Genomic DNA, 25,881 nt, shown 5'->3' with positions numbered 1-25,881 from the left:
GATAATGCAATGAGCCGAGCATTTGTCTTGCATGCAGCTGACCCTGGCACCCCATATGTTTCCCAGAACTCAGCTCAGAGAGCGATCCTGAGTGCAGACCCAGCAGTAAGCCCTAAGCAGAACCAGGTATGCCACAAAAACAAAAATAAAATGGCAACCAAAAAAAATCTGAAACAAGATCAAGAAGTTTGAACATTCATATCAAAATAACTGTGTTAGTCATCTCCCCTCTATATTAGGTATTTCAGAGGAGAAACAGTGCACTATTTATATCCAGCATAAAATACTGTGCTAATCCCACAAAGATTCATGCTACTAGTTCCAAGATATCTTTAACTAATTTTTCAGAAGTGTTTCAAAATCTCGCTTGCTATTTCCATATCCTTTTTTTAAAAAAAAATATATATTAAGAAGGGATCTCTTATTTAAGTTTATAAACTTTTTTAAAAAATTTTTTTCCTTCCTTTTTGTTGGTGGTTGTTGGTGCTGCTGCCACCGTGGTGACTAGGGTCACACGTTCACCTCACTCTGGTGCTCATGGAGTTGTGGAGTTGTAGTGCTTGCCAGGGGCCGAGCACCAGGTTTGAGGGCTCTCATGCTCCAAATGCCTCAGTGCTCGCCAGAGGTCACGCTTCTTTATCCATGCTGCTTGCGGAGAGTCACCCTCCCGAGGGATGCTACTCACGCATGCTCCGGTCCTAGCATTTCCCCAGCGCCCTGCTGCCCAGCCGGGAATTGCTTGTGGCTCTGGGGCTCACCGACCAAACAACCGCCAGGATCGCACTCAGGACATGCACACAGCACTGGGTAATGAACTCGTGTCTTGATGCTTGCAAGACAAGTGTTCTGAGCCACCAAGCTACTTAAGCTGTTTACCTGAGCCCCAACTCCCTTTCTGAATGTTGTAAGCAGGGTGGTACATAAATTCATGAAGGTAGTCCAGTCTGCCGTCCATCAGGCCCAAGGCCCGAGGGGGTACCACATCACCAAGTCAGAGCATCAAACTGTCAGGTCTATTGATGGTGGTGGCCTAGTCAAATCATAATATAAAGGAGTTCAATATTTTAAGGAAACCTGGATGCTTCTAGAAGCTGGGCAGATAATCCAAGCATTGTGTTTGTAATCTGGTAACTAAGAATACCAGCTTCTGTGTTTAAGGTGTAGACTACAAAGCTACTTTCAACGTGAAGCACTGTTGGAATAGAAGCAGATTTTACCTGCTTGAGCATGTCCTGTTTGGTTCCTGCAGGGCATCTCATATTTTATGAACACAATTTATTTGCCCGAAGTTATTATTTTAGATACCATAACATTATTAATGACCTTGAGAAGAATAAAAATTTCTGTCTCTCAAGAAGGAGCTATATATCCTTGGCATTGATCCCTTCATACCTATACCAGTCGAATTAACTTAGGCAAGAAATTAAACAAATCAGTAGAGCATTTGGGTTGATTCTGCATGGTGCTGTGTACCACAGTAAAGTTCCAAAACATTCTCTGAAGAAGTGAGGGTATGAAGATTGACTGCTTAAGAAATTTTTCCAGGCACACTCCATTTGTGGGTTGCATGCGTCCCACCTTAGGGTGTGTAGTTCCTGTACCCTGTGAACTCCGTTCTGGGGCTGCCCTTGTCCCTCTACTCCAGGATTCCAATCTTTTCCTTCTCTTTATGGCACACTTCATTCAGGAATTACCTGTACCCCACCTTGGGTACATGAGTACTTTACCAGGCTCACTCAACTCTCCTCTCTCCTATTTCCTAAATCAAACTATCTTCACTATTTGTCTCCTCAGAGAAGCCAAAAAAAAAAAGTTTCAGAAAATTATTTTATATTTGAAAATTGATCAGCAAAGCAGTATGATTTGGGAGGGAGGGAGGGAGGGAGGGAGGGAGGGAGGGAGGGAAGCGGAGGGGAGGAAAGGAGAGGGAAGGAGAGGAGAAGCAAACAGATTGTTCTTACTCTTGGTGTTTCTTTAGCTTAACTGAAATATTTTCTCCAGTATAAATGGAAATAAAGCACAAGTATTACTTACTTAGGCTGGTTAACTGGCAGAGTGGCATCTTAAAAGCATGTATTATGTACCCTCTGTCAGTAGGGGCAAACTCACATAAGTTTCCAGCCTTCAGCTCAGATTTTTCCCTTTATTACTGCTTCAGTGCAGTGATACAACCTTACTGGTCCCAAAGAATGCATGGAGTCCCAAAGCACCTAATTGGTGCTCAGCACTAATTTATTCAGGTGTAAGGACCTGCTCTGCCATTTCTAATGATCTGTTTAACAATAACTTTGCTGTCCCAGAGTGTGGAGTAATTGGGAAAGGTCACTGCCAGGAAAAATGAGAACTTAAGCTTTGAGGAATTTACAGAGCTCACAAGCGCTGATAATAAAAATAGACGGCTATTTAGTGGAAAACCTTGTGATGTTCAAGGAGATTGACTTCAAAGGACACTTCAGGGTGGCTGTTCCTACTTATCCTTGTCAATAATTTCTTCTTCATATTTGTTCCTAAAACTAGAAAAATACTTACTGTTCATTTTTTGCATGCATGTAGGCAGCAGATAATTTTTTTTTTCCAGATTTGTCCCTTTCAGTCAGTTGTTTATTGGGGGGGGGGGGGGGGTTACCATACCCAGTGATGCTCAGGGCAGTCACTTCTGGAGAGGCTCAGGGAACCATATGTGGTGCCAGGGATCAAACCCAGGTGAGCCACAGGCAAGGAAAGCTTCCTACCCACCACGCAATTGCTCTGCTCCCAGTATTTTTTTGATTGAGGTACTGTGATTTACAGCATTGTTAGTGGTGATTTCCTGTGTCCTTAATTCCACACCACACCTATTTCCAATGTACCCCCTTCCCTCCTCCAAGAATCCCAGAGCCCCTTCCCTTCTATCCTCCCATTCCCCATAAACTCAGTTTTGTGGATCTTTTGTGCTGCCTTAGGCCCTTGCTGTGTTTCTTTTAAGTCCCACATGTGAGAGAGAGATCATTCTTTAGCTGTTCTTTTCCTTCTGATTTTACTCAGCTGGTATCCTGTAGTTGCATCCATGTCGAGCTAGATTGTATGAATTTATTCTTTCTTCGAGAAAAACAGATAGGATTTTTTAAAAAGTGATTGAGTTGCATGTGGAATTGTCCTTATTTTTTTAGGAATATTCTTCATTTTAAAAGGAGTTCACAAGGCAGTCAGTCTCATAGCAGAGGTGGAATAATAATTTTTATTTTATATGACAATTTTTTTTCTACAAAATAGAAAAGACAAGGAAAAATGTCAGAAAAGAGAAATGAGGCTTATTCCTTAATATTCTACCTTTATTCTTTCTTCCTTTTTTTCCTTTCTGTCAACAACTTTCCAAGTAATTTATCCATGGTAAAATCATTACACATGAAACATAACTAAAACTGACCTTAAAATACATATTGTACAGAATAAAGTAAACCTTCTAGAAATTGCCTAAGTGAATGAACAGAGGGCATAAACTGAGAGTATGGCTTGTGATATATTTCTAATAGAGTATTGGAAGCATTTAACATGTACCTTAGATTTGTCCAGGGAGCAAAACTTTTTACTCCTATTCAAATTTGTCATTGAGAATCTCTTCCTCAGCCTTCTCATTCATATTCTCTCTACCTAGATAACTGCTCCCATATAATGGTGGCTCCCATATCATGGTGGCTTGCTTTGCAAAGAACATTCTTTTTATAAATTGGCTTCACCATGCTTGAAGATGTTAGAGTTGATTTTGTTTTTTTAAGGACATCCTCTAAAGCCATTAATAAACTAGTCATACAAACATAAAGGCAAAAGTCAAAAAATTCAAGATATTGGAGGCTGGAAAGATAGCACAACAGGTAGGCTATATGCAAGAGAAATATCTCTTGCACACAACTGACCTAGGTTCAATCCCTGTCACCCCATATGGTCCTCCATCCCAAGCCTGCCAGGAATGATCCCTAAGCACAGAGCCAGGAGTATAACCTGTGCTCTCTCGGGTGACCCCCAAATAGAACAAAACAATAATCAAGATCTAGATAGGAGAAAAAAATTATAGAATTGTTACTATGTTCTAAGTACTAGTACTGGTAGTCCTAAATTCCTGTCTCTTGAATCTTGGATCATAAGCATAAATAACCTGTAAACAACCTTATACAATTTTTTTCAGTTGTCTTATACAAATTTTAAATTGTTTCACCTTGTAAAGAAACCATTTGAGCCATCTGTCTGAAAATAAATTCTCAAAGTCCAATTGCATGCTGAATAAAGGAGTGAGCATCCCTAATGATAAGATATAATCAAGGACAGATCTCAAATATTGTTAAGACATACAAGCTGGCAGGAGAATTAGTAATATGGCATTGCTGTGGTGAGAAGAACAAAGCATCTCACTGGCTGATATGTCAGAAGTTAATACAAAGCAAGATAATAATCCAAATCTGAGAGTGCAGTTGATGCAGCTCCTAAGAGCCTGGAAAGAATGATTTGATTAGAATGGCACAATCTCTTCCCTGCTGTCCTGTCCCCAGCCTAGACAAATGTGATCATTAAAGGCCTTCATGGTAAACACTTTTATCACAAGTGTATCAGTGTGGATCAGGTTTATGTTTACGTCCAAGGGAAGTGCAGAAGGTAAGCCGGACAAATCTGTCTAAAAACATTTTCTTTTTAAAAAATCCACCTAAGTATTCATAGTGGCTGTCTTTGGCATATACGAGATGAATTTTTGGCTGGAGGTTAATGTTTCCTGTAATTAATTTCTTTTATTCAGACAATGAAACCTTGAGATTTTAGTTGTTTTTAAAAGAATACTTTTAAGGCTGGAGAAATAGCATCACACACTGATCTGAGCACATACTTTGTATGCTGGTTCAATCCCCAGCACCTCATGGTCCCCTGAGCACCTCTGGAAGCTACCCTGAAGCTCGGAACCTAGAGTAGACCATACTGTATTTCTCCCCCCCAAAAAACACTTGCAAATATCCAGGTAAACCAAGACAGTAGCTTGGGGGTTCTTTTGGGGGGAGGGAGGAGGCTGAATTATTTAATTTGTAACCACCTCTCTACTTTGAAAGTAATACTAAAAATGAGAAGTTCTTTAACATTATGCTAAGTTACATGAACTACGTTGTAAAATTAGTGAGAATACATTGGATAGGCTTGTTCAAGTCACCACCTTTTTCCGACAGTGTTCTGTAAAATAAGGAAATGGACTAGTTATCTTTAATATCTTTTATATACATATAGGACAAATATAGTAATTGAGCCTCAAGAACTTTTAATTTGGGGCTTTTTTGACTTGCATTTTTCATGAGCAGCAACTCTTCACCGTAACTTCCCTTCTTCCACGCTTCTTCCAATTCAGCAGGTGGTTAAACATATTTCTCACATTAAAAAAAAAATGTTTCATGCAGACGTTGAATCATTAGGACAGGACCTGGCATGTTTTATCCATCTGTTAGCTCTTAGCCCAAGCGCACTAAATGGAATGGCTCCACAAATCTTAAATGTCTAACTCTCACGGGTGGAAAAAGAGAGGGCATCTGCCCATAAGCATGATCATTTCTCATTAATGTCATAATGTAGTTACTTATTTAGAAATCTGTTAGAACCATTGATACGGAATGGTACAACTTTGTGGGGCAGTGCTGGGGAGCTAGGTCCAAGAACTCAGTGCAGTCCCCCACACCACATGGCCCCCAGATACTGCCCTGGATAGCCTGGTGGCCATCACAGCACTGAGTCTGAGCAGCACTGCAGCTCCAGACCCGAATATTCTATCATTAGGCCTGCCTAGCCAGGCTAGATACGGCTGAGGAGCCCTCCAGTTCCCTTACGTGCAAACCAGAGCTCTTCCCAAGCCTGAGACCCTTTGCAATGGAAAGATCATTGATTGTCATTATTTTAACTGCCTTATTAGTTGGAAAGTCTGTAACCTCAAATCTGAACATAGTTCTTCAGTATCTTCTAGCTTCTATTGTTTCTAGGTCAGAGTTAATTCTAATCACATTTATGTTTGTGTATGTGGCTGGTTTTGCTTTGTTTTGCCTTTGAAAACTTGTAGAACATTCTGTCTATCCTTTGAGTTATAAAATGTCACCTTGAGAGAAATTTTGAGAGGCATTTTCAACAATCAGGAAGATTTGGGGAATAAGGAACAGTAGAAGTATAAGAGAACTCTATAGGGGCTGGAGTGATAGCACAGCGGGTAGGGCATTTACCTTGCACATGGCCAACCTGGGTTCCACTCCCAGCATCCCATATGGTCCCCTGAGCACCACCAGGAGTAATTCCTGAGTGCAGAGCCAGGAATTACTGTGCATCGTTAGGTGTGACCCAGAAATCAGAGAGAGAGAAAGAGAGAGAGAGAACTCTACTATTTACTTGATTAAGTAGGTAATGCTTTATCCAAAATGGGGAGTGAAAGGGTGAGGGAAGGATAAAGGAGGAGTAAGATGCATTTATTTGGGGCTAGGGGAAGCAAAAAATAAGGATTGTTAGGCTGGAGCAATAGTGCAGTGGGTACCACTCTTGCCTTGCATGTGGCCAACACTTGTTTGATCCCTGGCACCACATATAATGTCCTGAACCCACCAGGAGTGATCCCTAAGTGTAGAGCCAGAAGTTAATCCTGAGCATTCTCAGGTATGCCCCAAAACCAAAATAAAAAATGCTGGTTTGGGGGACCATCAGGATATCCTAGTGAAAATGCCCAAAGAACAACTAGAAACAGAGTTTTGAAATTTAGGAGAAAGTTCATCTCAATATAGATGATCATAACTATAGATCTGATAGTCAAAGACTCGATGGAAATATAAAGGAAGAATGTGGTAGTGAAAAAGAAGAGTCATAAGATGTAGAACTCTGGAAGAGTCAGGAATTGGACTGAGAAGAATCTGGTTTTACGTGATAATTATTCATCTCTGGTCATTCGGTTCTCTATCATTTAAGTGTAGTAGAGTCTCAAGATTCCAGTTTGGTAGAAAACCCAACCCTAATAATAGAGAGAGGGAGGAGGGGAAAGAGAGAAGAGAGAGAGATTGACCTTAAGTGACAGAATCGATGGGAAATCAGCAGGGAGGTATCGGTTGGTCCTGAGTCTCAGAGGGTGGGAAGGGGTTTCAGTAGAAGAAATGAGAAGTGTTTTCCCCTCAATTTAGATGAGAACAAAATACTCTCGAATATTTAAATCTCTTTATGTAAGAATTCTCTTTCCTACTGTGTCTGTTGAAAGACACTAGAAACATCTAATTCGTATTTTTTTGAGAATGTGAAGTTTGAGAATGTGAAGTTTAAAGTTCCTCCGCCATGGTAGGAGACTGGCTTTGCTAATCCGCTCTCTATGTGACTTTGGAGAAAAGCTTCTTTTGCTTCTTATGCATCACTGCATTAAGGAAAACTCATGTTCCAATGTGCCTGGTCTGTGTTAAAGCCTAACAAATAGGATATTATTGTGGTGGTTATTGTTATCTCAAAAGAAATTGGAGTTAACTAGGAACTGACTGGAGAAAAAAAAAATATTAGACTTAACTGTCAAGGAAGATATCTTGTCAAAACTAATCTCAGGCCAGGGGGATAGTGCAAAGGACCTAGAGGTCCGATTATCACCAGGCAACACTCTGGGGATAACCCCTGAGCCTCACTGTAATAGCTCCAAAAAGCAAAAATAGTTATTATTTAAGACAAGTGTAGGGTAAAATTTCTGATATTTGCTGCTTTTGCAAATTTATGTTATACTGTCTTTTTTGTACAATACAAAAAAAAATGAGGCAAATGTCATTTAAACTCATTTTGGATCCTCAGAATTGAAAAAGACAAAGATTTCTCAGCCTGATTAGTGATAAAACATGTAATGACAGATGTGCAAGCTCTCCTTTCGCTAATTAAAACTTAGATTGGTTTGTTTTTTCAGCAGAAAGAAAGGAATAGCAATACTCTGGGCTGTGAATATACTGATTAGCTAGGGGTATTTTATTCTTTGAATTTTTTTTTTTTTTGGAGTGCCATTTGGTTGGGCTGAACCCAGTAGTGTGTAGGGGCATGCCACCCAACAGCCTGGGGGGTGGGGGGGCTAGTGCTGGGGATCAAACAGGATCTTCTGCATACAAAATGTGTCCACTCTGGCTCCAGCTCAGGTCAATTTTAATTACCAATAAGATGAAGATAAATTCGGTTTTTGGGGGGTTTTTTGGATTTTTTTGTTTGTTTGTTTGGTTTTGGTTTTTTTTGCTTTAGAAGCCAGAGCCTGCCTGAGGTTTTTTGCTTTAATAGTTACTTGATTGCAATCATATCCATATGAAAATCTAACAGTCTTTTATCAACTTACCCACAGTGAAAATTATTGACTCTTCCTCCCAATTGTCCCCTTTTGGATCTTGACTCATTCAGTTTTGAAATGGATTGGAAGCTGTCAAACCAATATAATGATCTGAGAAATGAAGAAAAAAAATAATTGTTTTGTTGCAACATCCCCTATGTATAGAGAATTCTGTTCTTTCTGTAAGAAAAATAGATGGTGCTAAAATGGGGAGCTTTTAGGAGATCTCTTAAATTTCCCAGTATAATTTGGATTCTCCTCTCATGCTCTGATATTTTATTTTATAGTCTTCCTTTCATCATTTGATTTTAAGGTTTTTTTGAGCAAATTATAAACCAAAACAAACTGATAAAATGGTACAAAAGATGCTTTAGAAGTGTGGTCCATAAAAATGACCCATGGACCAAATCTAGCCTGATGCTTTTTTAATACAAATTTTACTGAATCAAAGACTCATGCTTCCTATTTTGCTTCTTTTCCATGGCTGCAGTGTTGAGTGGACTGGACAGAGTTTGCCTGGCACAGAAAGCTAAAATTATTTATTATATGATTTTGCAAAAATTACTTGCTGACCCCTATTCAAATTAAAGATACTCTTTTTAAATATAAGTGAGCTGAAGCTGAAAAGATTTGTTTCTGCCATCAATGTTGTAAATGAAAACCTAACAGTCTTTCATCAACTTATCCACAGTGGAAATTCTCGCCTCTTCTGTGCACTGTGCACCTCAGTGTTTGATTTTTTTTAATGTGCATTAATTAGGTAATTTAAGGAACTATATATGTTTATATGTGGTAAAGCTAGTGAAAGTAAACTGACTTCTTTAATTACCATATGTGACAGGTTGATATTTATTTCAGATTCCATGTGTTATGCTGAAACATGAAACTAGTTTATAAAGCAATTTGTTTAATCTATATTAGCACAGTGCTTTGCCTGAAACATAGATCTGAGTCATAACTGTGTCCTTAGCATGTACCTACTATTCCAGGTTTGGTATATAATAGCTTGAATGAATCTCACTTCTGCATTGCCAGGAATAGAGCCCAGACCTCATGTATGCAAAGTATGTGCTCCAGCTTTCGGGCTAGCTTCCCAGCCCACAGGGGGTCTTTTTAAAGCTGACATCTGTATATTTCTGTCAATGCTCCCATTCTGTTAAGCACTTACTTTTTGGCAAAATAAGATCTTCCAAGCTCACCTTGTATTTTTCCTTCTTTGGCTCTTGAATTCACAATAAGTTGGTTCCTTTAAAGGGGTATTATTTTTAGAAAATAAAATCTGGGCCAGAGTTGTGCCCATTGCAACTGGAGTGCCACTATTTTTAGGTCCCTTCAGCAGTCAGAGCTGGTAGGTAGCTTAAATTTCATTCACCTCTGTAGAGAACTTTCTCCTGACTATTCATTTTAATGTGGCCAAATCGACATTCTATATATGTCATATTGTCACCCTTTTTGAAATCTCTGCATGAAGGTTTTCACTCACTGTTACACAGTTAGTTGGTTGCCCATTTTACTGTGCGTCTTCCTCCCCAACTATCAAATGAATGAAATAAGAGCAAAGAGCTTTGCTCTTTTTCTCCTGTACCCTTAGCACTGAGAAAAAGCATAGCGGGCATTCTGTAAATTGTTGAATGGGTAGATGTGTGTTGTCTTGAGGCAGTTTCACCTGCCTAATAGTCCATTTTTAAGGTCATGAACAACAAGAACCTTTAGAGAAATCTTACATTTCATGGACTCATAGCAGTTAGAGTCTAGGAAAAACCAAACAGTTTCTCATTCCAGATGAAAACAGGAGAGGTTTAGCACGCTGCTAAGGAGTTGCCCACAGGCCTTTTATATTCATTGTTTCTATTGACCTTAATGCATGATTTTCTACCAACTTTGTCATTTATCTAATTTTAGTTATTTTAAAGACACTTATAACTACATTCCCCTCCAGCTCTTCATTTAAGTAACTGAATCTTCTGCAGATTATATAGGTGCATAAAGATTACGTTTCCTGTACTTTGACATTCTTAAATTGTTTAGTTCTGTGCTGCCTTAATATCAGCTTCTCTTGATTTATTTCCTCTGTGCTTATTGCCCTTTAAAATATTACTACTTCGATTCTTGGTTTTTTTTATTTATTATGTGTTAACATTTATTATGTGTAAGAGATACATTAAAACAGATCGTGTGGCCAGAGCGATAAAGAGGGTAGGGGATTTGCCTTGCCTGTGGCCAACCAGGTTTGATCTCCACATCCCACATGGTCCCCCGAGCCCATGAGGAGTAATTCCTGAGTGCAGAGCCAGAAGTAACCCCTGACATTTCTCGGTATGGCGCAAAAATAAAAATGAAAATAATTTTTTAAATCTTTTAAAAACAGATCTTATGCAGAAGGAAAAAAATGATTAAATTTTGTCTAGCTAAAACAAGAATTTGAAGATTCATGTGATATTTCCAGCCTAGTGAATTTTATCATATCTAGTTCTAAAGATAGGTTCCATTTTGATATTTTTATTAAGTAATATGGGTTTTTTTAGTGTTTGAAACTTTATTTAAACATCATGATTTGCAAAGTTGTTCATAATCCTTGAATTTGTTTTAAATCAACTTTCTGTGTACAACTCTTTGTATTTACTGAAAAATTGGCAGGGTGGCACAAAAAAATTTTCATATATAGTCTCTTTAATACTATTAATGACCCAACATTTACATTATTGACTAAAGACCATAGTTTATCCAGATTTCTTTAATGTGTTTCTTGTTCTTGCTCAGGGCATCACTCAGGATACCACCCTACTACTTAGGAGTCAGGTCGCCTTGACTTGAGTAAATTCCTTTTTTTTTTTATGACCTTGACAGTTTTGAGCAGGACTACTCAGATATTTTGTAGATTTCTCTATGTTAGGATTTGTCTCATTCCTTTCCTCACAGTATAACTGTGGTTATGGGATTTGAACGGACACACGCTCAGAGGAAAAGTGCCATTTTCATCCTGTTTATCAGAGTGTGCACCACCGGCCATCCCTCCCTGACCAAGGCAGAGCCGTTTCAGGATTCTTCAGTGAAACTTACCACTTTCCCCTCTCTCTATACTGTTCCCTCCAGAAGATCATCACTGTTCAGCCCATCCTTGAGCAATGGGGAGTTAGGCTTCACTTCCTCCATGGCAAGAGTATCTACAAAACTTCTGGAAACCCATCAGCATGGATTTATCTTTTTTTTTTCCTAGTTTATTTGTGTAATTTTGGACTCATTCATTTATACTTTCGGTTATAATTTAACACTGCTCTGTTTCATTGCTTAAGTTGCTTGGACATTGGCAGTTGGGAACCATTTTTTAGATTGTATCTTTTGGATGGGTCCCATAATTGTAGATGTTTGGATCTGTTTTATTTAATTTTTTTTTTTTGAGAATTTCCTTGTTTTCTGATACTGCATCACCCAGGTTTATCCTGTCCCATTCCTAGAATCAGTGTTCCAGATAGTAGTGGTGGTGTTTGGGGACCTCTAGATAGTTCTCAGCCAACCCAGTTTGTGGTTCAGGGCTGGTGTCCGAGGATGTGGTGCTACTAAGGCCTGCTGTGCTGGGGTTCACCAGGGCCACACCTGTCAGTGCTCAGGAATCCCCCATGGTACTGAGATTGCTCTTGGGTCAAGCACAGGCAAGGCTCCCCATATTAAATCCCCAACCCTGCTTTACTTTTGTTTGTGTGTGTGTCATTCCTGATGGTGCTCTGGGCTTACCCCCGGCTCTGTGCTCAGGGATCACTCCTAGTGGTCCTGGGAGGAGCATATGTGATTGAACCCAGATTGGCTGTGTGCATGGTAAACACCCTACCTATATACTATCACTCTGGGACGCCCACTTTGCTTTTAACTGAACTGGATTCTCATAGTATCAGTTCGGTTTTGGTTTTTAATTCTGAAGTAGACTGAAATCTTTGTAACATGATTATATTTCTTAACAGATTATTTCAAGAATGGTTTATTGTCTCTCCAGCTTGCCTCAGTATACTTTGTTTTTCTAATTAATGATAAAATTGTTCTTAGAGGCAACCAAGAATCCTGTAAGGAGACTAGAGAGATAACCTTATTACATACTTGAAATTTAGCTTATTTTCAGAAAATGAACCAGTTCCACCCAAGTGAACTTTTCAGATGCTTAAAACCCACACTTTTCATTTTATATATTCTTTTCCTTCCTTCAGAGAACTTCTTGGAAGCACCAAACGTGCTGCTAAGGGCTCTGAACAGACAAGACACAGCTTTCTTTCTTGAATAATCTGCACGGTAGTTACACATTAACGTGATAAATGCTATATTAAAAATAAGGTCAAAATGCATAGAAGTCAGCAACTGCAGCATGAATCAGGCACATACTTGCTATTGGAGGGATGAATATTAATTAGTCTGATGGAATAGAGAAAATGAAATGGGAAACTTAGGGAACTGGACAAGGATGTCTGAAGAAAATGAGCAGCTTATAATTGAAAGAGTACGAATCTTTGGAAGTGCTACAAGTTGCGCTGAGTGACGAGAGCATAAAATTGGAGACAGTGGTAAGAAAAATAAGGCAAAGGGTCTACGACAGAGGGTCTCAGATGTCATGTTTGTGTATTACGCTTTGGGGGCCTTGTCAGAGAGGATTAGGTAAATGAGTGGTTATTTTCACAGCACTGTGGACGATGAATTCGGTAGCCAGACGGCTAGGTGGGGAGTTCATTTCAGTATTCTAAGCTAGAGGTAAGAACAGTGATGAGCACTGCCAGGCTTAATTCCTTGAGTGCAGAGCCAGAAGTAACCCCTGAATATTGTCAGGTCAAGCCCAAAAAAACAAACAAATGAAAACAGAGAGAGAGAGAGAGAGAAATGGAGTGGTGCAAGAAAAAAGCAGTGGAAAAGAGGTGACTGGAGAGATAATGAAGCATAGACTTTAACACTCGTACCTAAAATTATAAAAATATTTACAGAAATAACTATAATTAAAACCACAGTTTATGTTCCTTACCAAACAGTACCTACTTCCCAAGTATCTTGGGGGATGCATTGCTGTGGATTAAAGAATGGTTCAGTCCGTAATCACTGCAAAGGAATAAATAGTGCGTGCATATAAAGAGGAAGTCCTGAATAGGCCCAGTATCTCACACCCTTGGGCTCTCCAAAATAGAGTCGAATAAGCTAAAACCAACATTCACTTATTATTCAGATTATTCCATTTTAAATTATTCAGTTTAAAATTATTCAAAATGTTGCTTTTTCCACTGATACAACCCTGGTAACTGATTCACAGCAGCCAGCTAGCTCTTCTGCCAGTGCTGCAAAATTGTCTGATTCCCCAGCAGAGCGCAGCTGGTAGTGTGCGTTCCCTCTGACAGACATCGTAGTGACACAGACCTGCAGACAGCCATTTCATCTGACTAAGCTGGCGGTCCCATAAATGTGACTGTCACTTGGAAAGGCCACAGATATATTTTTTACCTACTAATATGTCATCGCAGACAAACCTTTACTCATTCTTTCAGCTTGCCACATCACTGCAGCAGGAATAGGGGTTATTTTCTACCTCATTAGATTATGTGTGTACCTCAAAAAGTTCTTAGTAATTCAAATTAATTTCTATTGGAATCTGACCATTTTTCTCATTTTCCTAGGGCTGCTGGCAAACTGCTGGTAAGCACCCCCTTTTCTCAGAGGAGAATATTGTAGAAGTGGCTTAGATGTGTCACTTCAGACCTCCTTGCCTAATAATGTCCTCCCTATAAATACTGTTTCCAAAATAATGTGGCTGAAAATAAAACAAGCATGTTCAAATGTCAGGTAACAAGTTTATACAACCCCTTAGTCATGATGGCAGTTCCAGAAGGAGATAGGAAACATCCAAAACACAGTATTATAGGTCTTAAAAATAACAGGAGCTTGGGAGAAACTGGGAAACAGTCCAAAAGACTTGTAGACAATAACAGCCTCTCTTAATTGGAGTAAATTAATAAGATAGTAATTCTTTTATTAATAATCACTAAAATGTAAGCAAAATAAGTAACCAGTTGTTAATACCTTGACTTGGAAAATAGTATCCAACAGTAGTTGTCAGAGATATATCTGGATTGCTGTGTTTTTCTTAGCGTCATAGGACCCCGTCACATACTTTCTGCTAATAATCCATGAGAAAACATAGTGTCTTTCAATGATTCCAAGATTTTTTAATTGAATTTCCTAAATAACTTTTTTCCCTTCATTAAATTTAAATCATTTTGGAGGGCTGGAGCGATAGCACAGCGGATAGGGTGTTTGCCTTGCAAGGGGCCGACCCAGGTTCAATTCCCAGCATCCCATATGGTCCCCTGAACACCACCAGGAGTGATTCCTGAGTGCAGAGCCAGGAGTAACCCCTGAGTATCGCTGGGTATGACCCCCCCCAAAAAAAAAGCAAAAAAAAAAATTAAAATCATTTTTTCACATTTAATCCAGTCCTGTTGCATGCAAGCCCCCAGTCAACATTCTTGTAACTGCCACTGTGGTCCTGTCAGCGATGGCAGAATTTTCTTTGCGTTTTATATGCCAGAAATCAGGCACCTCTACATTTTTGAACTACTAACCACAGTTGACTACTTAAATCAGAAAGTTAATTAAAATTAGGGGCCAAAGAAATAGTACAGGGTTCAAGGCACTTTCCTTACATACAACCAACCCTGTTTAAATTGCTGGATGTGTCCCTACACACACACACACACACACACACACACACACACACACACACACACACACACACACACGCTTCTAAAATAAATAATGTAATATTTATTTTCTCAGTTGCACTGAGCACATTGTATACGTGGGGCCGGAGAGATAGTACAGTAGGTAGGGCACTTGTCTTGCATGCTACCACATGGCCTCCCAAGAACTGCTGGTTGCAGTCATGAAGCACCTGCAACCCCCACTTCCATCAGGATGGTCCAGGTGGCCCCCAGCACTGGCAGCGCCTGAGCATCATTGCATTTCTGGGACATCAGCCCACTGGCCCACATATTACCATGAGTGGACACCAGACCCCCTAAGCCCCACTTGCGGGGCAAACTTCCCCTAAGAAAGAAAGGCCCATCATAGTAAATACTGACTGATAAATGCGGGTGAGATGGTAAAGTTGAATTACCTTTGCACCGTTTTGTAGCCAGCACCATAAAAATTGTTTGAGCAATAATTATCAATGGATGCTAAATATAAAAGCGAGATTTTGACAAGGAGTAGGATGATTTCATTGACTTGGGGGAATGTACTAAAAAAATGGGAAAGGGGGCAGATAGGTATCTGGACGTTGCATGTTGAGAACTTTGAACATCACTTACATTATATTTGTGTTAAGTTGAATACCTGAATCTGAATTTAATTATGAGGGCACATCAAACCAAAGCAAAGTTGAAAACTCTTATTGAAGACGAAGAATTACTGTATTACTTAAAATGCCAGTATCAGAGAGTGGAGAGAGTACTCACAGGGACGTGCTGATGGGGGGGCGTAAGGCAGTTGCCTAGCATGTTCGGACCTTGATTTTATCTCTGACACCACAAAGTCCCTCAAGTACCACTGGGAATTACCCCAACCACAGAGCCAGGAGTAGTCCCTGAGCAATGCTGGATATGGCCCACCCCCCCCCAAAAAAAAGAAAAATGTGAATGTCAGTATCATAAACAATGTAGTAGAGAGGAAGAGGGAAAAAGCTGAGAACTATTTCAGCTTTCAGGAAACTTAAGAGATAAAACAACTACATGGGTCTAGAAGTGAGAAGAATAGGAAACATAGAGCATAGTTAAAGAGTTACTAAGAGTAGTATATGAATAGATGATTAGATAGTATTAATGCTGATTTTTTTTGTTAAATTTCCAGTTTGGTAACTATACTAAAGATAAGTAAGATGAATCCTTTTTTCCTTAGGAAACACACACTGAAGTATTAAAATATTAAAGGTCATGAAGTTAAAGATCATGACACCAACAACTTCTGTTCAACTAGTTTAAGAAAATAGCTTGTGTACTAATTTGTGGAATATAAAATATTATGAGACTTAACACCCAAGGGCAGTAGAGACAAAGGAAGATTGCTCCACAGCTGGAAGCCTGCCTTATGCGCTGGGGGAGAAGGCAGCTGGGATAGAGAAGGGACCACTAAGTCAATGATGGTTGGAGGGATTGCTCGGGATGGGAGATGGGTGCTGAAAGTAGATACACGACCAAGTATGATGGCCTCTCAGTATCTGTATTGCAAACCATATTGCCCATAAGTAGAGAGAGAATAAGAGGGAAATTGTCTGCCATGGAGGAAGAGGGAGGGGGAGGTCAGGAGTGTGGGGTGCGATACTGGGGATAGTGGATATTCAGTTTAAAAAAATAGCTTGTGAGTGGAGAGGAAAAAACAAATGAAACACATTTACAGTTGCTGGGTTTGTGTATGGCTATGTAGGCATTCTCTGTTAAGTCAGAAATTTTCTGTAAGTTTAAGTTTTAAAGGAAAAATGTTTTAATTCCCTTTGATTCTTTTCTTTTTCTAGCCCTTTCTAAGGCTCAAACCGATGTGATAACAATGAAGGTGCAATCAGACAGACTTTCGAAGGAGTATGACCGACTCCTGAAAGAACACATGGACCTTCAGGTGAGCAGCGTGGGTCCCCAGATTTCAAAATACTAATTACTGCCCAAGTCAGCTATTTCAGTTTATTTGTTCTTCCCAAATCAAAACTGATTTTGTTCATTAAGAAAGCCATGTTTTTACCTAGAAAGCAAAGAACATGGCTTAAAACACTTCATAACAGGAATAAATGGCATGTCAATCTGTAGCAGTATTGCTTCATTTAAAGTGTGAAGCAGAAGAATTAAATCTCAGAAGATGGGTGGCATTTCAAAAGACTGATTCTGCAGAAAATTCATCTTACCATTTAAAACATGGCTTCATTCATGCCCAAAGCATACTGCCATCACACACCGCTCCTTCTGTCCCACTGATTGGTCCATCACCTTCACACAAAGCTTTAGGCAAATGGGATTTGAAGGCTTACTTGAAAAGATGAAAATGGGGGGTGAGGGGGAACTGCAGTTAAAGCTGCAATGTCAGGAGCCCGAGGTTTTCCTTTTTTTTTTTTTTTTCCTTTTCCTCCACTTCAACAAGTGAGAATTGTCAGCTCCCATCTCTGTTAGGCTTTCTCTTCCCTCTTAGGCTGCCAGTGCCTCACGTGGCTTGATTTCTCAGCCAAATGTGGGGAGAGGACAGAGAGAGAGAGGGGCCATCCCAGAGCTAGCTCTGGCCTCCCAGCTTCTGCTCTTCTGCTTTCAGTTCAGTCTTATCCTCAGAGTTTGGGCACCTGTGGGACTTTCTCGTAGTTTTGTGAAGGAGAGTTAGTTTCATTTCATCAATTACAGCTGTACCATAATTTTACTAGGCTAGAAACCCTAGTTCCAGGGCTCTCTTCCTTTTGTGCTAATGGTCACTGAATCTCCAGGGTGGAGCATTGTTCCCTGGTATGAGGCAAGCAGGTACTATACTCAGGGATTAGCAGGGCCGTCATCAACAAGCTTCCAATCTTTGTGACCTCAGCCAGGTTTGTCTCCCCTGGGGACTCAGATTCTTATCTGTAAAATGGAAATAGTAATAGCACCTGCCTTCATGGGCGTTGAGGGAATTGATGTGAAGAATGCCTACCATGGGGCATGGCAAACAGGAAACACCCAAGAAAGTGTAAACAATTATGGCCACCATCTTGTCATCATCTTACCAGTTGCTATTTCAAACTTTGTCAAGAGCATGATTTAACTCTGAATCAGCCACTTTGACCTTGATTCAGAGCCAGTCAGGAAAACGTCCAAAAACACATTTGTAATCTGGTGTTCCCAGTTAAACTGCATATTTGATTTAACTGATCTGCTTTTGACAGTCCCACACACACAAAGGGCAACCCAGAGACTGGTAAATAGTGTGCTCCAGCCTCAAGCCCCTGCGAGTTCAGTTTCTGTGGCCTGTGGTAGGCAGTGACATTTTCACTAAGTCCACTCTTCAGCTTCATCCTGAAGTTCCTTAAGGAGCCATCCAAAAAACACATTTGTAATCTGTTATTCCCAGTTAAGCTGTGTATTTGATTTAAGTGATCTGCTTTTAACACTGGCACACATGCACAAACACAAAAGGACAACCCAGAGAAGATTTGCATGACATTCTGCAAGGTATGTCATGGGCAGTGAAGAAATTCGTCACAAGTCTTTGCCTATGACAGAGCTGCATTTCCCCTGCCATTTACAAAATCAGGGCATACTCAACAAGGATGACTGTCCACACTAGCAGACTAGTGTCAGAAGCGTTGAATTCCTTGAGTAGGGAAAGTTAAAGAGCAGAAATGCTCCCTCAGTGTCTTGTGGCCGTTGGCCATTGCTGATTGTCACCATTTGGTAAATTATTGATTCTTTCAGTGCCTGAAGACTCATCTCTGGTAGCAACATACCCTGGACCCACATTCATTCCCTCAAGAAAAGCTCTAGTGAACCTTACAAATTCTTGAAGGACAGAAAAAGCTTTTATCAGTAATTCCGTCAGCCCCAAAAAGAGTTACTTGAAACTTGTTTCTGTGAAAAATAACATTACCACATAAATAATAAGTGTTGAACCTTGTTCACTAGAACATTGAGGCCTTGATCTAATTTCTGTTTATACACAGGTTTTTACAGTATTAAATAGATAACCCTTATGGAAGATGAAGACCAAATAATTGGCCAATACAGAAACCAAATAAGGCTTTATATATGTTGTGTATTTACTCTCAATACTGGCCGGGTTCGATTCCTCCGCCCCTCTCAGAGAGCCTGGCAAGCTACCGAGAGTATCTTGCCCACACGGCAAAGCCTGGCAAGCTACCTGTAAAGTATTTGATATGCCATACACAGTAACAGCAAGTCTTATGACGGAGACATTACAGGACCCGGTCAAGCAAATCGATGAACAACGGGAGGACAGTGCTACAGTGCTACTGTAAACAATTTAAATTAGTGCATTAAAAATACACACACACACACACACACACACACACACACACACACACAAGCCTATATATACAAGCCTAGATATTTATTAAAAGGAATTGGTTTTATGGGTGATGAGAGTATACCTGCTGGACATGGTTTCATGTATAACACTGTAACACTGTCCTCCCGTTGTTCATCAATTTGCTTGAGCAGGCTCTGTAACGTCTCCATTGTGAGATGTTATCAAATATCGAATACGTTATCGCATATCAAATACGTTATCGCATATCAAATACATCACAGGTAGCTTGCCAGGCTTTGCTGTACGGGCGAGATACTCTCGGTAGCTTGCCGGGCTCTCCGAGAGGGACGGAGGAATTGAACCCAGGTTGGCTGGGTAGGCCGCATCGGCTGCGTGCAAGGCAAATGCCCTACCTGCTGTGCTATTGCTACAGCCCAGGTTTCATACATATATGCACATATATTTCGTCATATATATGCATATATATTCACACATATATATGCATACATACATATAGAGAGAGTATTATAGGGCCATATTCAGCTGTGCTCAGGCCTTACTCCCAGCTCAGTGCCCGGGGATCACTACTGGTGGTAGTCAGGGGACCTTATATTTGGTACCAGAGATCAACCTGGGTAGGCCCTGTGCGAGACCAAGAGCCCCACTCCCTGTGTTCTATCTGACTCCTAAATGAAAATATTATAATATCCAGTTTTTTGGATGATTGCAAAACTTGGCTGCTGCATAATGGACCCAAAGCCATTGAACTGGAAAGTGGGATTCAGGGTGAGACAAGCTTGCCCCAGAATCTGCACTTTCCCAGGGTGCTCTTTGCCATGCTCCATCACAGACTTGTGTTCTTGGAGCCGTTCTCTCCCAGCTTCTGTCTCTCTCTGGAGCTACGCTGTCCAGGCTCCCTCGCTCTTGTATGTCTTCTGGGCAGGTTTGGCCAGTTCGAGGCGCCAGTGCAGAGCAGAGCGGCAGCAGGACGATGAGCAGGATCTTCCCCGCTCCTCCTGATATCCGTGGCAGCTGTAGCGGCAAGCAGGCCCTTCTCTGTTGCAATCCCTGCCCCACCTGGCAGCTTCCAGCTGGGTGCCTCCGCTCCCATTCCCTCCAGCCCAGGACTTGGTGATGCTATTCAGCTCTTAACCAGTCCCTGAGGTCTACTCTCTCATCACCCTTAAAACCAATTCCCTCTCTTAATATGTGCTGGAAGATGAAATCAAACCTCATCTCTATTGTTTGCTCTTTCTCTGAATCTCAGGTGAATCATTTAACACCTGAGCAGTAGCCTTGGCAACTTGAGTGAGGATTGTAATACTTTAGGAATGCAAGGCTAGATTCTATGCACAATAATGATGCTTTGTATAATTTTTTAGCAAGGGGAGTTCTCTCTAGCTGCATGTAGTTGTTTCTTGATTGGAATTCTTTTCCCCATCCACTCACTCACCCCTATGACCTTCTTCCCTTCCCCCGCCCCTCATGTCTAGTATAAGAGCCTGTATAAGATTCTCGGAGTTAGGGGACATAAAATGAAACCATTTTATTGAAAGTAATTCTTCCTATTTGTTAACTTTCTGAACCTGACGTGAGAAACAAGATCACTGTGTGACCAATACAGTTTTAAATATAGTGAGAACCTTTATCAAATTCTCTTTTGTGAATTATACTTCTATTTTCAGACTGATCTTAGCTATTGAATCATATCCTAAAATTATTTGGAAACCATAGCTTTCTCAGTTTCAATTTCTCAATTTAACTTTAATCATCAACTAAAATAATGTATTTTAAACAGTGGAAGGGAAAAAAGCTGACTTTGTTTTAACTGTAAATCCCACTTTGCACCTTTGAAAAGGCTTTGGATTTCCCCGTCTTCTTCCCTCCCTGTTAAAAGCACTAAATCAATATTAGAAAATAGCCTCTTTAAAATTTGTAGTCTTCGTTTTTCCTTGTTTGCCTTGGCCCTCTTCAAGAAGAGAAAAAGTAGAAATAAGTAAGGGCTATTGGCAACATAAACCTCATCATCAACCTGCCAATTTAAAAATTTTATTTTGGAAAGTCATCCTTCACTTACAGGACTTGTCCAAAATAAAAAAGCGTCTTTAGAATGGACTTTTGCTAGAACAGTATAGTGACACACTCTGGTCACTTCTATTATTTTACTTATATTGCCCAGGTCTATCTTTTAGACATTTTACTTGGTCTGTATTAAACTTAGCTGATGATTTTTTTAAATAATTAAGTACATTATTTTATTTTTCTTTGTTAAGAAAAAAACTACTTTGTTAAGAGCATCCCACCGGCACGAGCAGAGCCTGGCAAGCTCCCCATGGTGTATTTGATATGCCAAATACAGTAATGACAGCAGGTCTCATTCCCCTGACCCTGAGAGAGCCTCTAATCGATGGGGAAAGACGAGTAAGAAGAGGCTGCTAAAATCTCAGGGCTGGGAGGAATAGAGATGTTACTGGCGCCCGCTCGAGTAATGACAGTGACAGTGACAGACCGTGACATAAGCTTGTGAAATAACTCTTGGCCATTCAGATACCTCCTCAAGTCCTGACTCCTTAGGTGGTTGCTTAGAGCTATTTAGGTTGTACTGGTGGCATTAGTCCTCAGTCAAAACAGGACCCTCAGGGGTAAACTGCCCTTGTAGTAACCTACAGCCCCATTTTAGGAGATATTTTTTTCCTCTCAGAGATTTGTACCACCTTAGTACAAATGATCACTTAAGGTTAAGTTAAAATCATTTCCTTCTAGTTTTAAGTGATGTGTTGTCACCTTTGTATATTTGAGAAGCATATTCTTCTGGCACAGCGGGTAGGGCATTTGCCTTGCATGTTGCCAACCCAGGGACTCGGGTTCAATTCCTTTGCCCCTCACGGAGAGCCCGGCAAGCAACCAAGAGTATCGTGCCTGCACGGCAATGCCTGGCAAGCTCCCTGCGATGTATTTGATATGCAAAAAAACAGTAACAAGTCTCACAATAAAGATGTTTCTGGTGCCTGCTCGAGCAAATCGATGAACAACGGGAGGATAGTGCTACGGTGCTATTCGTCTGGCAAAACCTAAACAACCAAAATAAAAAGTCTCATATGAATTTTTTTTTGTTTAGTTCCATTTATTCTTTTCCTGCCAGAAATATAATTGGATTTACAAGAGAGGGGGTTGGGGATAAAGGGAGAGTATAGTGGGTAGGGTACTTGCCTTGCACACAGCCAACCTGAGTTCAATTCCCAGCACCCCATAAGATCCCCAGAGCCTTCTAGAAGTGACCCTAAGGACAGAGCCAGGAGTAAGCCCTGAGCCCTGCTGGGTATGACCCCAAAACAAAACAAAATGAAACACAAATACAAGAGAGGGGTTTTATAATTTATTCTCTGCTATTAACAGTCAAGATAGATTGTCAGAAGAGCCTTATTAAGAGGTTTTTTACCCTTGACATTTTTTTTGAGTAAAACCTCCAAATTTTGTAGCTTTTTAAACTTCAGACTTCATTAATCTATATTTCACATATGATTGTCCTCATGATTTATAACTAGACACAGAAAATATTAGAGGGCCAGAGGAATAGTACAAGGGGTAGGGCACTTGCTTTGCATGTGGCTGACCAGGATTGAATTCCCAGCACCCCATATTAGCTCCCGCAAGTATCACCAAGAGTGATCCGTGAGCACAGAGCCAGGAGTAATACTGAGTATTGCCAGGCATGGACCAAAAACAAACAAAAAAGATATTTGTTATTCCCCAGACCCACTGGCCCTGGTATCACTAAGTCCCAAGGCCACAGCAGTAGACCTGTACTGCCACACGGGGCAGCTGCAGCTCCAGGAGGGCCCCTGCCCACCTACACCCCCTACCTTCCTCATGCTCTGGAGCCCCACTGAAGAACACATCCCCTCCAAATAAAAAGAAAAGAAAAAAATCCTTGTTATATCTGTGACGCCATGTCTTTCTCTTTTTTCCTTTTTTTTTTTTTTTGGTTTGGGGGGGCTGGAGCAATAGCACAGCAGGTAGGGTGTCTGCCTTGCACGCGGCTGACCCGGGTTCGATTCCTCCACCCCTCTCAGAGAGCCCGGCAAGTACTGAGAGTATCTCACCCGCACTGCAGAGCCTGGCAAGCTCCCTGTGACGTATTCAATATGCCAAAAACAGTAACAACAAGTCTCACAATTTGTTGTTACTGGTGCCCACTCGAGCAAATCGATGAACAATGGGAGAACAGTGACAGTTACATTGGTTTAGGGGGCCATACACAACAATGTTCAGGGGTTACTCCTGGATCTGGACTCAGAAATCACTCCTGCTGATGCTTGGGGGGCCATATGGGGTGCCGAGGATCAAATCTGGGTTGGCCGTTTGATCTTTTTCATTTTTGGATCACACCCAGGAGTGCTCCGAGTTTGCTGGGGGGTTGGGGGAACCATCTCCCATGGGGTGTCAAAAATCAAACCAGCATTGGCCACATGCCAGGCAAAGGCCTTCCCACTGCCTGTACTTTCTGTTCAGCCCTGTGAACCCATTTCTTATTCTCTGATGCAACCACCTACATCATTTTTTTTTTCCTTACAGGGTCATTCAGGAAAAGGCAACAAAAAAAGCCTGTGAACTTTATAAAAGAAGATTGTGGTACACCGTGTCAACATAATAAACATGTTACCATGTCAGCCTCTGGAAAATGTCCAGTTCACTTCAGAAACATGGAGTCAGCCACTAAATTTTTAACATCCATACATAGGGCTGTGTCACAATGGCAGTGTGTGATGATGCTTCAGGTATATAATATATAGCCTGTATTCCAGCTCTTAAGAAAAAATGCAAGCATGTTAATCCTGTTTATAAGTTGAGAGTAACACAAGTATATGGTGGCTATATGCTAATAAAGGGAAAAATTCATTAGCCATTTACTTCCAGAATTAAATATTTCAGTTGCTTGAAACCATTAATAGCTTTAAAAGTTTTGATGAGCTTCGATTAATAATAATATTTTATGTAATCAGGTAATGATAGTGACCAGGTACTTCAAAATAGTGGTTAGCTGATCGTAATTGTCCACAGGGAGATTAGATGTGGATAGATGATCAGAATTAGCTACTACTTGTATAAAGGCTGGAAAGGACAAACAAAACAATGAACCTGACCCTTGTTGGGATTTTTAAGCCCGATAATATTATGGTTTACTCCAGACAGCTATAGCAATAGTTAGATTAATGTGCTTTCTGCACCCGTTGCACTGTTTTTGTTGTTCCGTGTGTTAATACATAATTATAAGCAATCTATTTTTTCAAGTTCATCTAGTAAAAGAGTTTACATATATTTGCATAAGTACTCTAGCACTGAACTGAAATATATTTTTCAACAATGTGGAATTCTTAACTTAGTTAATGTAGAATACATTTTTTTAAAAACAGTGTTTCTCATTACTGTGAGAGTTACTGATTTATACAAATTTTACCTCAAATGTGCATATGCTAGTGTCACAATTTCTGAGCTGTTTCTGTATTCTGAAAACTAAGTATTAAAAGTTGTTTTTCCATTAAAATACTTCTGGAGAGTTTCCTTTAGAAAATAAGAATTAAAAATAAAATATTTTAAAAAAATAATTATTGTTGCATAATTGAAGTTCTAATATTTAGACATAAGAGGGGTTTTTTCATAAAATCTAAATATAAAAGAAAGTGAAAAATAATTATTGGAAGTTTTAACTTTCTTGGTTTTTACTTATCATTTTTACCATTAGCATCATTTATTTTTTTATTTTATAGTGGGTGAAATGAGCAAATTCATAAGAATTTTATTACAGATAAAAGTCAGGAGTTACTGCTTGAAAACAAACATATAAGAGATACTTGACAGGAGTAAGAAACGGAAGTTAGAACAGATGGGCTGACAACACCCTAAATAACAAGGAAAGGGGTGCTAAAAGGGAGAGGAAATGAACAAATGACAACTCAGAATATCAACTGAGAAATATCAAAGTAAGCACTACATGGATAAATATTTAGATACTGAACTCTTGTGATCCTTGTCACAGTACAGATCATTTAATGGTAAAAGAGCATCGGAAGGGTGGAAAATACAAAGCTATAGAATTGACAGAACTAAAATCTAATACCGTTTCACAGCAGTTTAGACATGTGATTTGTAACAAATTATTCAAACTTCCTAGACTTCCATTCTCACCTCTCCAAAATGGGAATAATAAAATTTGGGTTAGAAACACTGTATAAATTAAGATAATATGATTCATGAAGCTGTTCCGAAAAAGGGAAGTCTGGGTGCTCTTAAAAGCCTGATGATTTGAAAGATTCCCCGAAAGCACTTGAAAAGTGTTTATTTCAGTGACCATTGCCCCCTCAAGTTTTACATTTCTGCATCCATGCTAAATGTAAAGCTATTAATGGTTTAAGCAGTATCCCCAAGACAGCATGCGTGGCTTCAAGGTTAGGATTTGAATCCACAATTTAGGTATCTTGGTTCCCCGGCAATATTCAGATCTTTACACTTCATACTAACTGTACTTTACTCAATAAAAGATTACCATGTGTTAGCCAGGGTTT

The 25,881-nt window shown here is 40.0% G+C and overlaps 1 protein-coding gene across 3 annotated transcripts in view; it reads left to right on the top strand.

Moving 5' to 3' along the window:
• BCAP29 (B cell receptor associated protein 29) overlaps positions 1 to 24,903 on the top strand; it is a 50,970-nt gene extending 26,067 nt beyond the window's left edge. For all 3 annotated transcript variants that reach the window (XM_056118178.1, XM_056118177.1, XM_056118179.1), the window contains exons 7-8: positions 16,842 to 16,942; positions 23,894 to 24,903. In XM_056118178.1, coding sequence (XP_055974153.1) covers positions 16,842 to 16,942; positions 23,894 to 23,929 — 137 coding nt within the window. In that variant the 3' untranslated portion in view covers positions 23,930 to 24,903. The remainder of the gene's footprint in view (positions 1 to 16,841; positions 16,943 to 23,893) is intronic.
• The last annotated feature ends 978 nt before the right edge of the window (positions 24,904 to 25,881 follow it).

The sequence above is a fragment of the Sorex fumeus genome, unplaced genomic scaffold, assembly GCF_029834395.1.
Source record: "Sorex fumeus unplaced genomic scaffold, SorFum_2.1 ptg000037l, whole genome shotgun sequence".
NCBI lineage: Eukaryota > Metazoa > Chordata > Mammalia > Eulipotyphla > Soricidae > Sorex > Sorex fumeus.
Note: the sequence above shows the minus strand (reverse complement) of the source record. Positions and strands in the feature narration are given on the sequence as shown.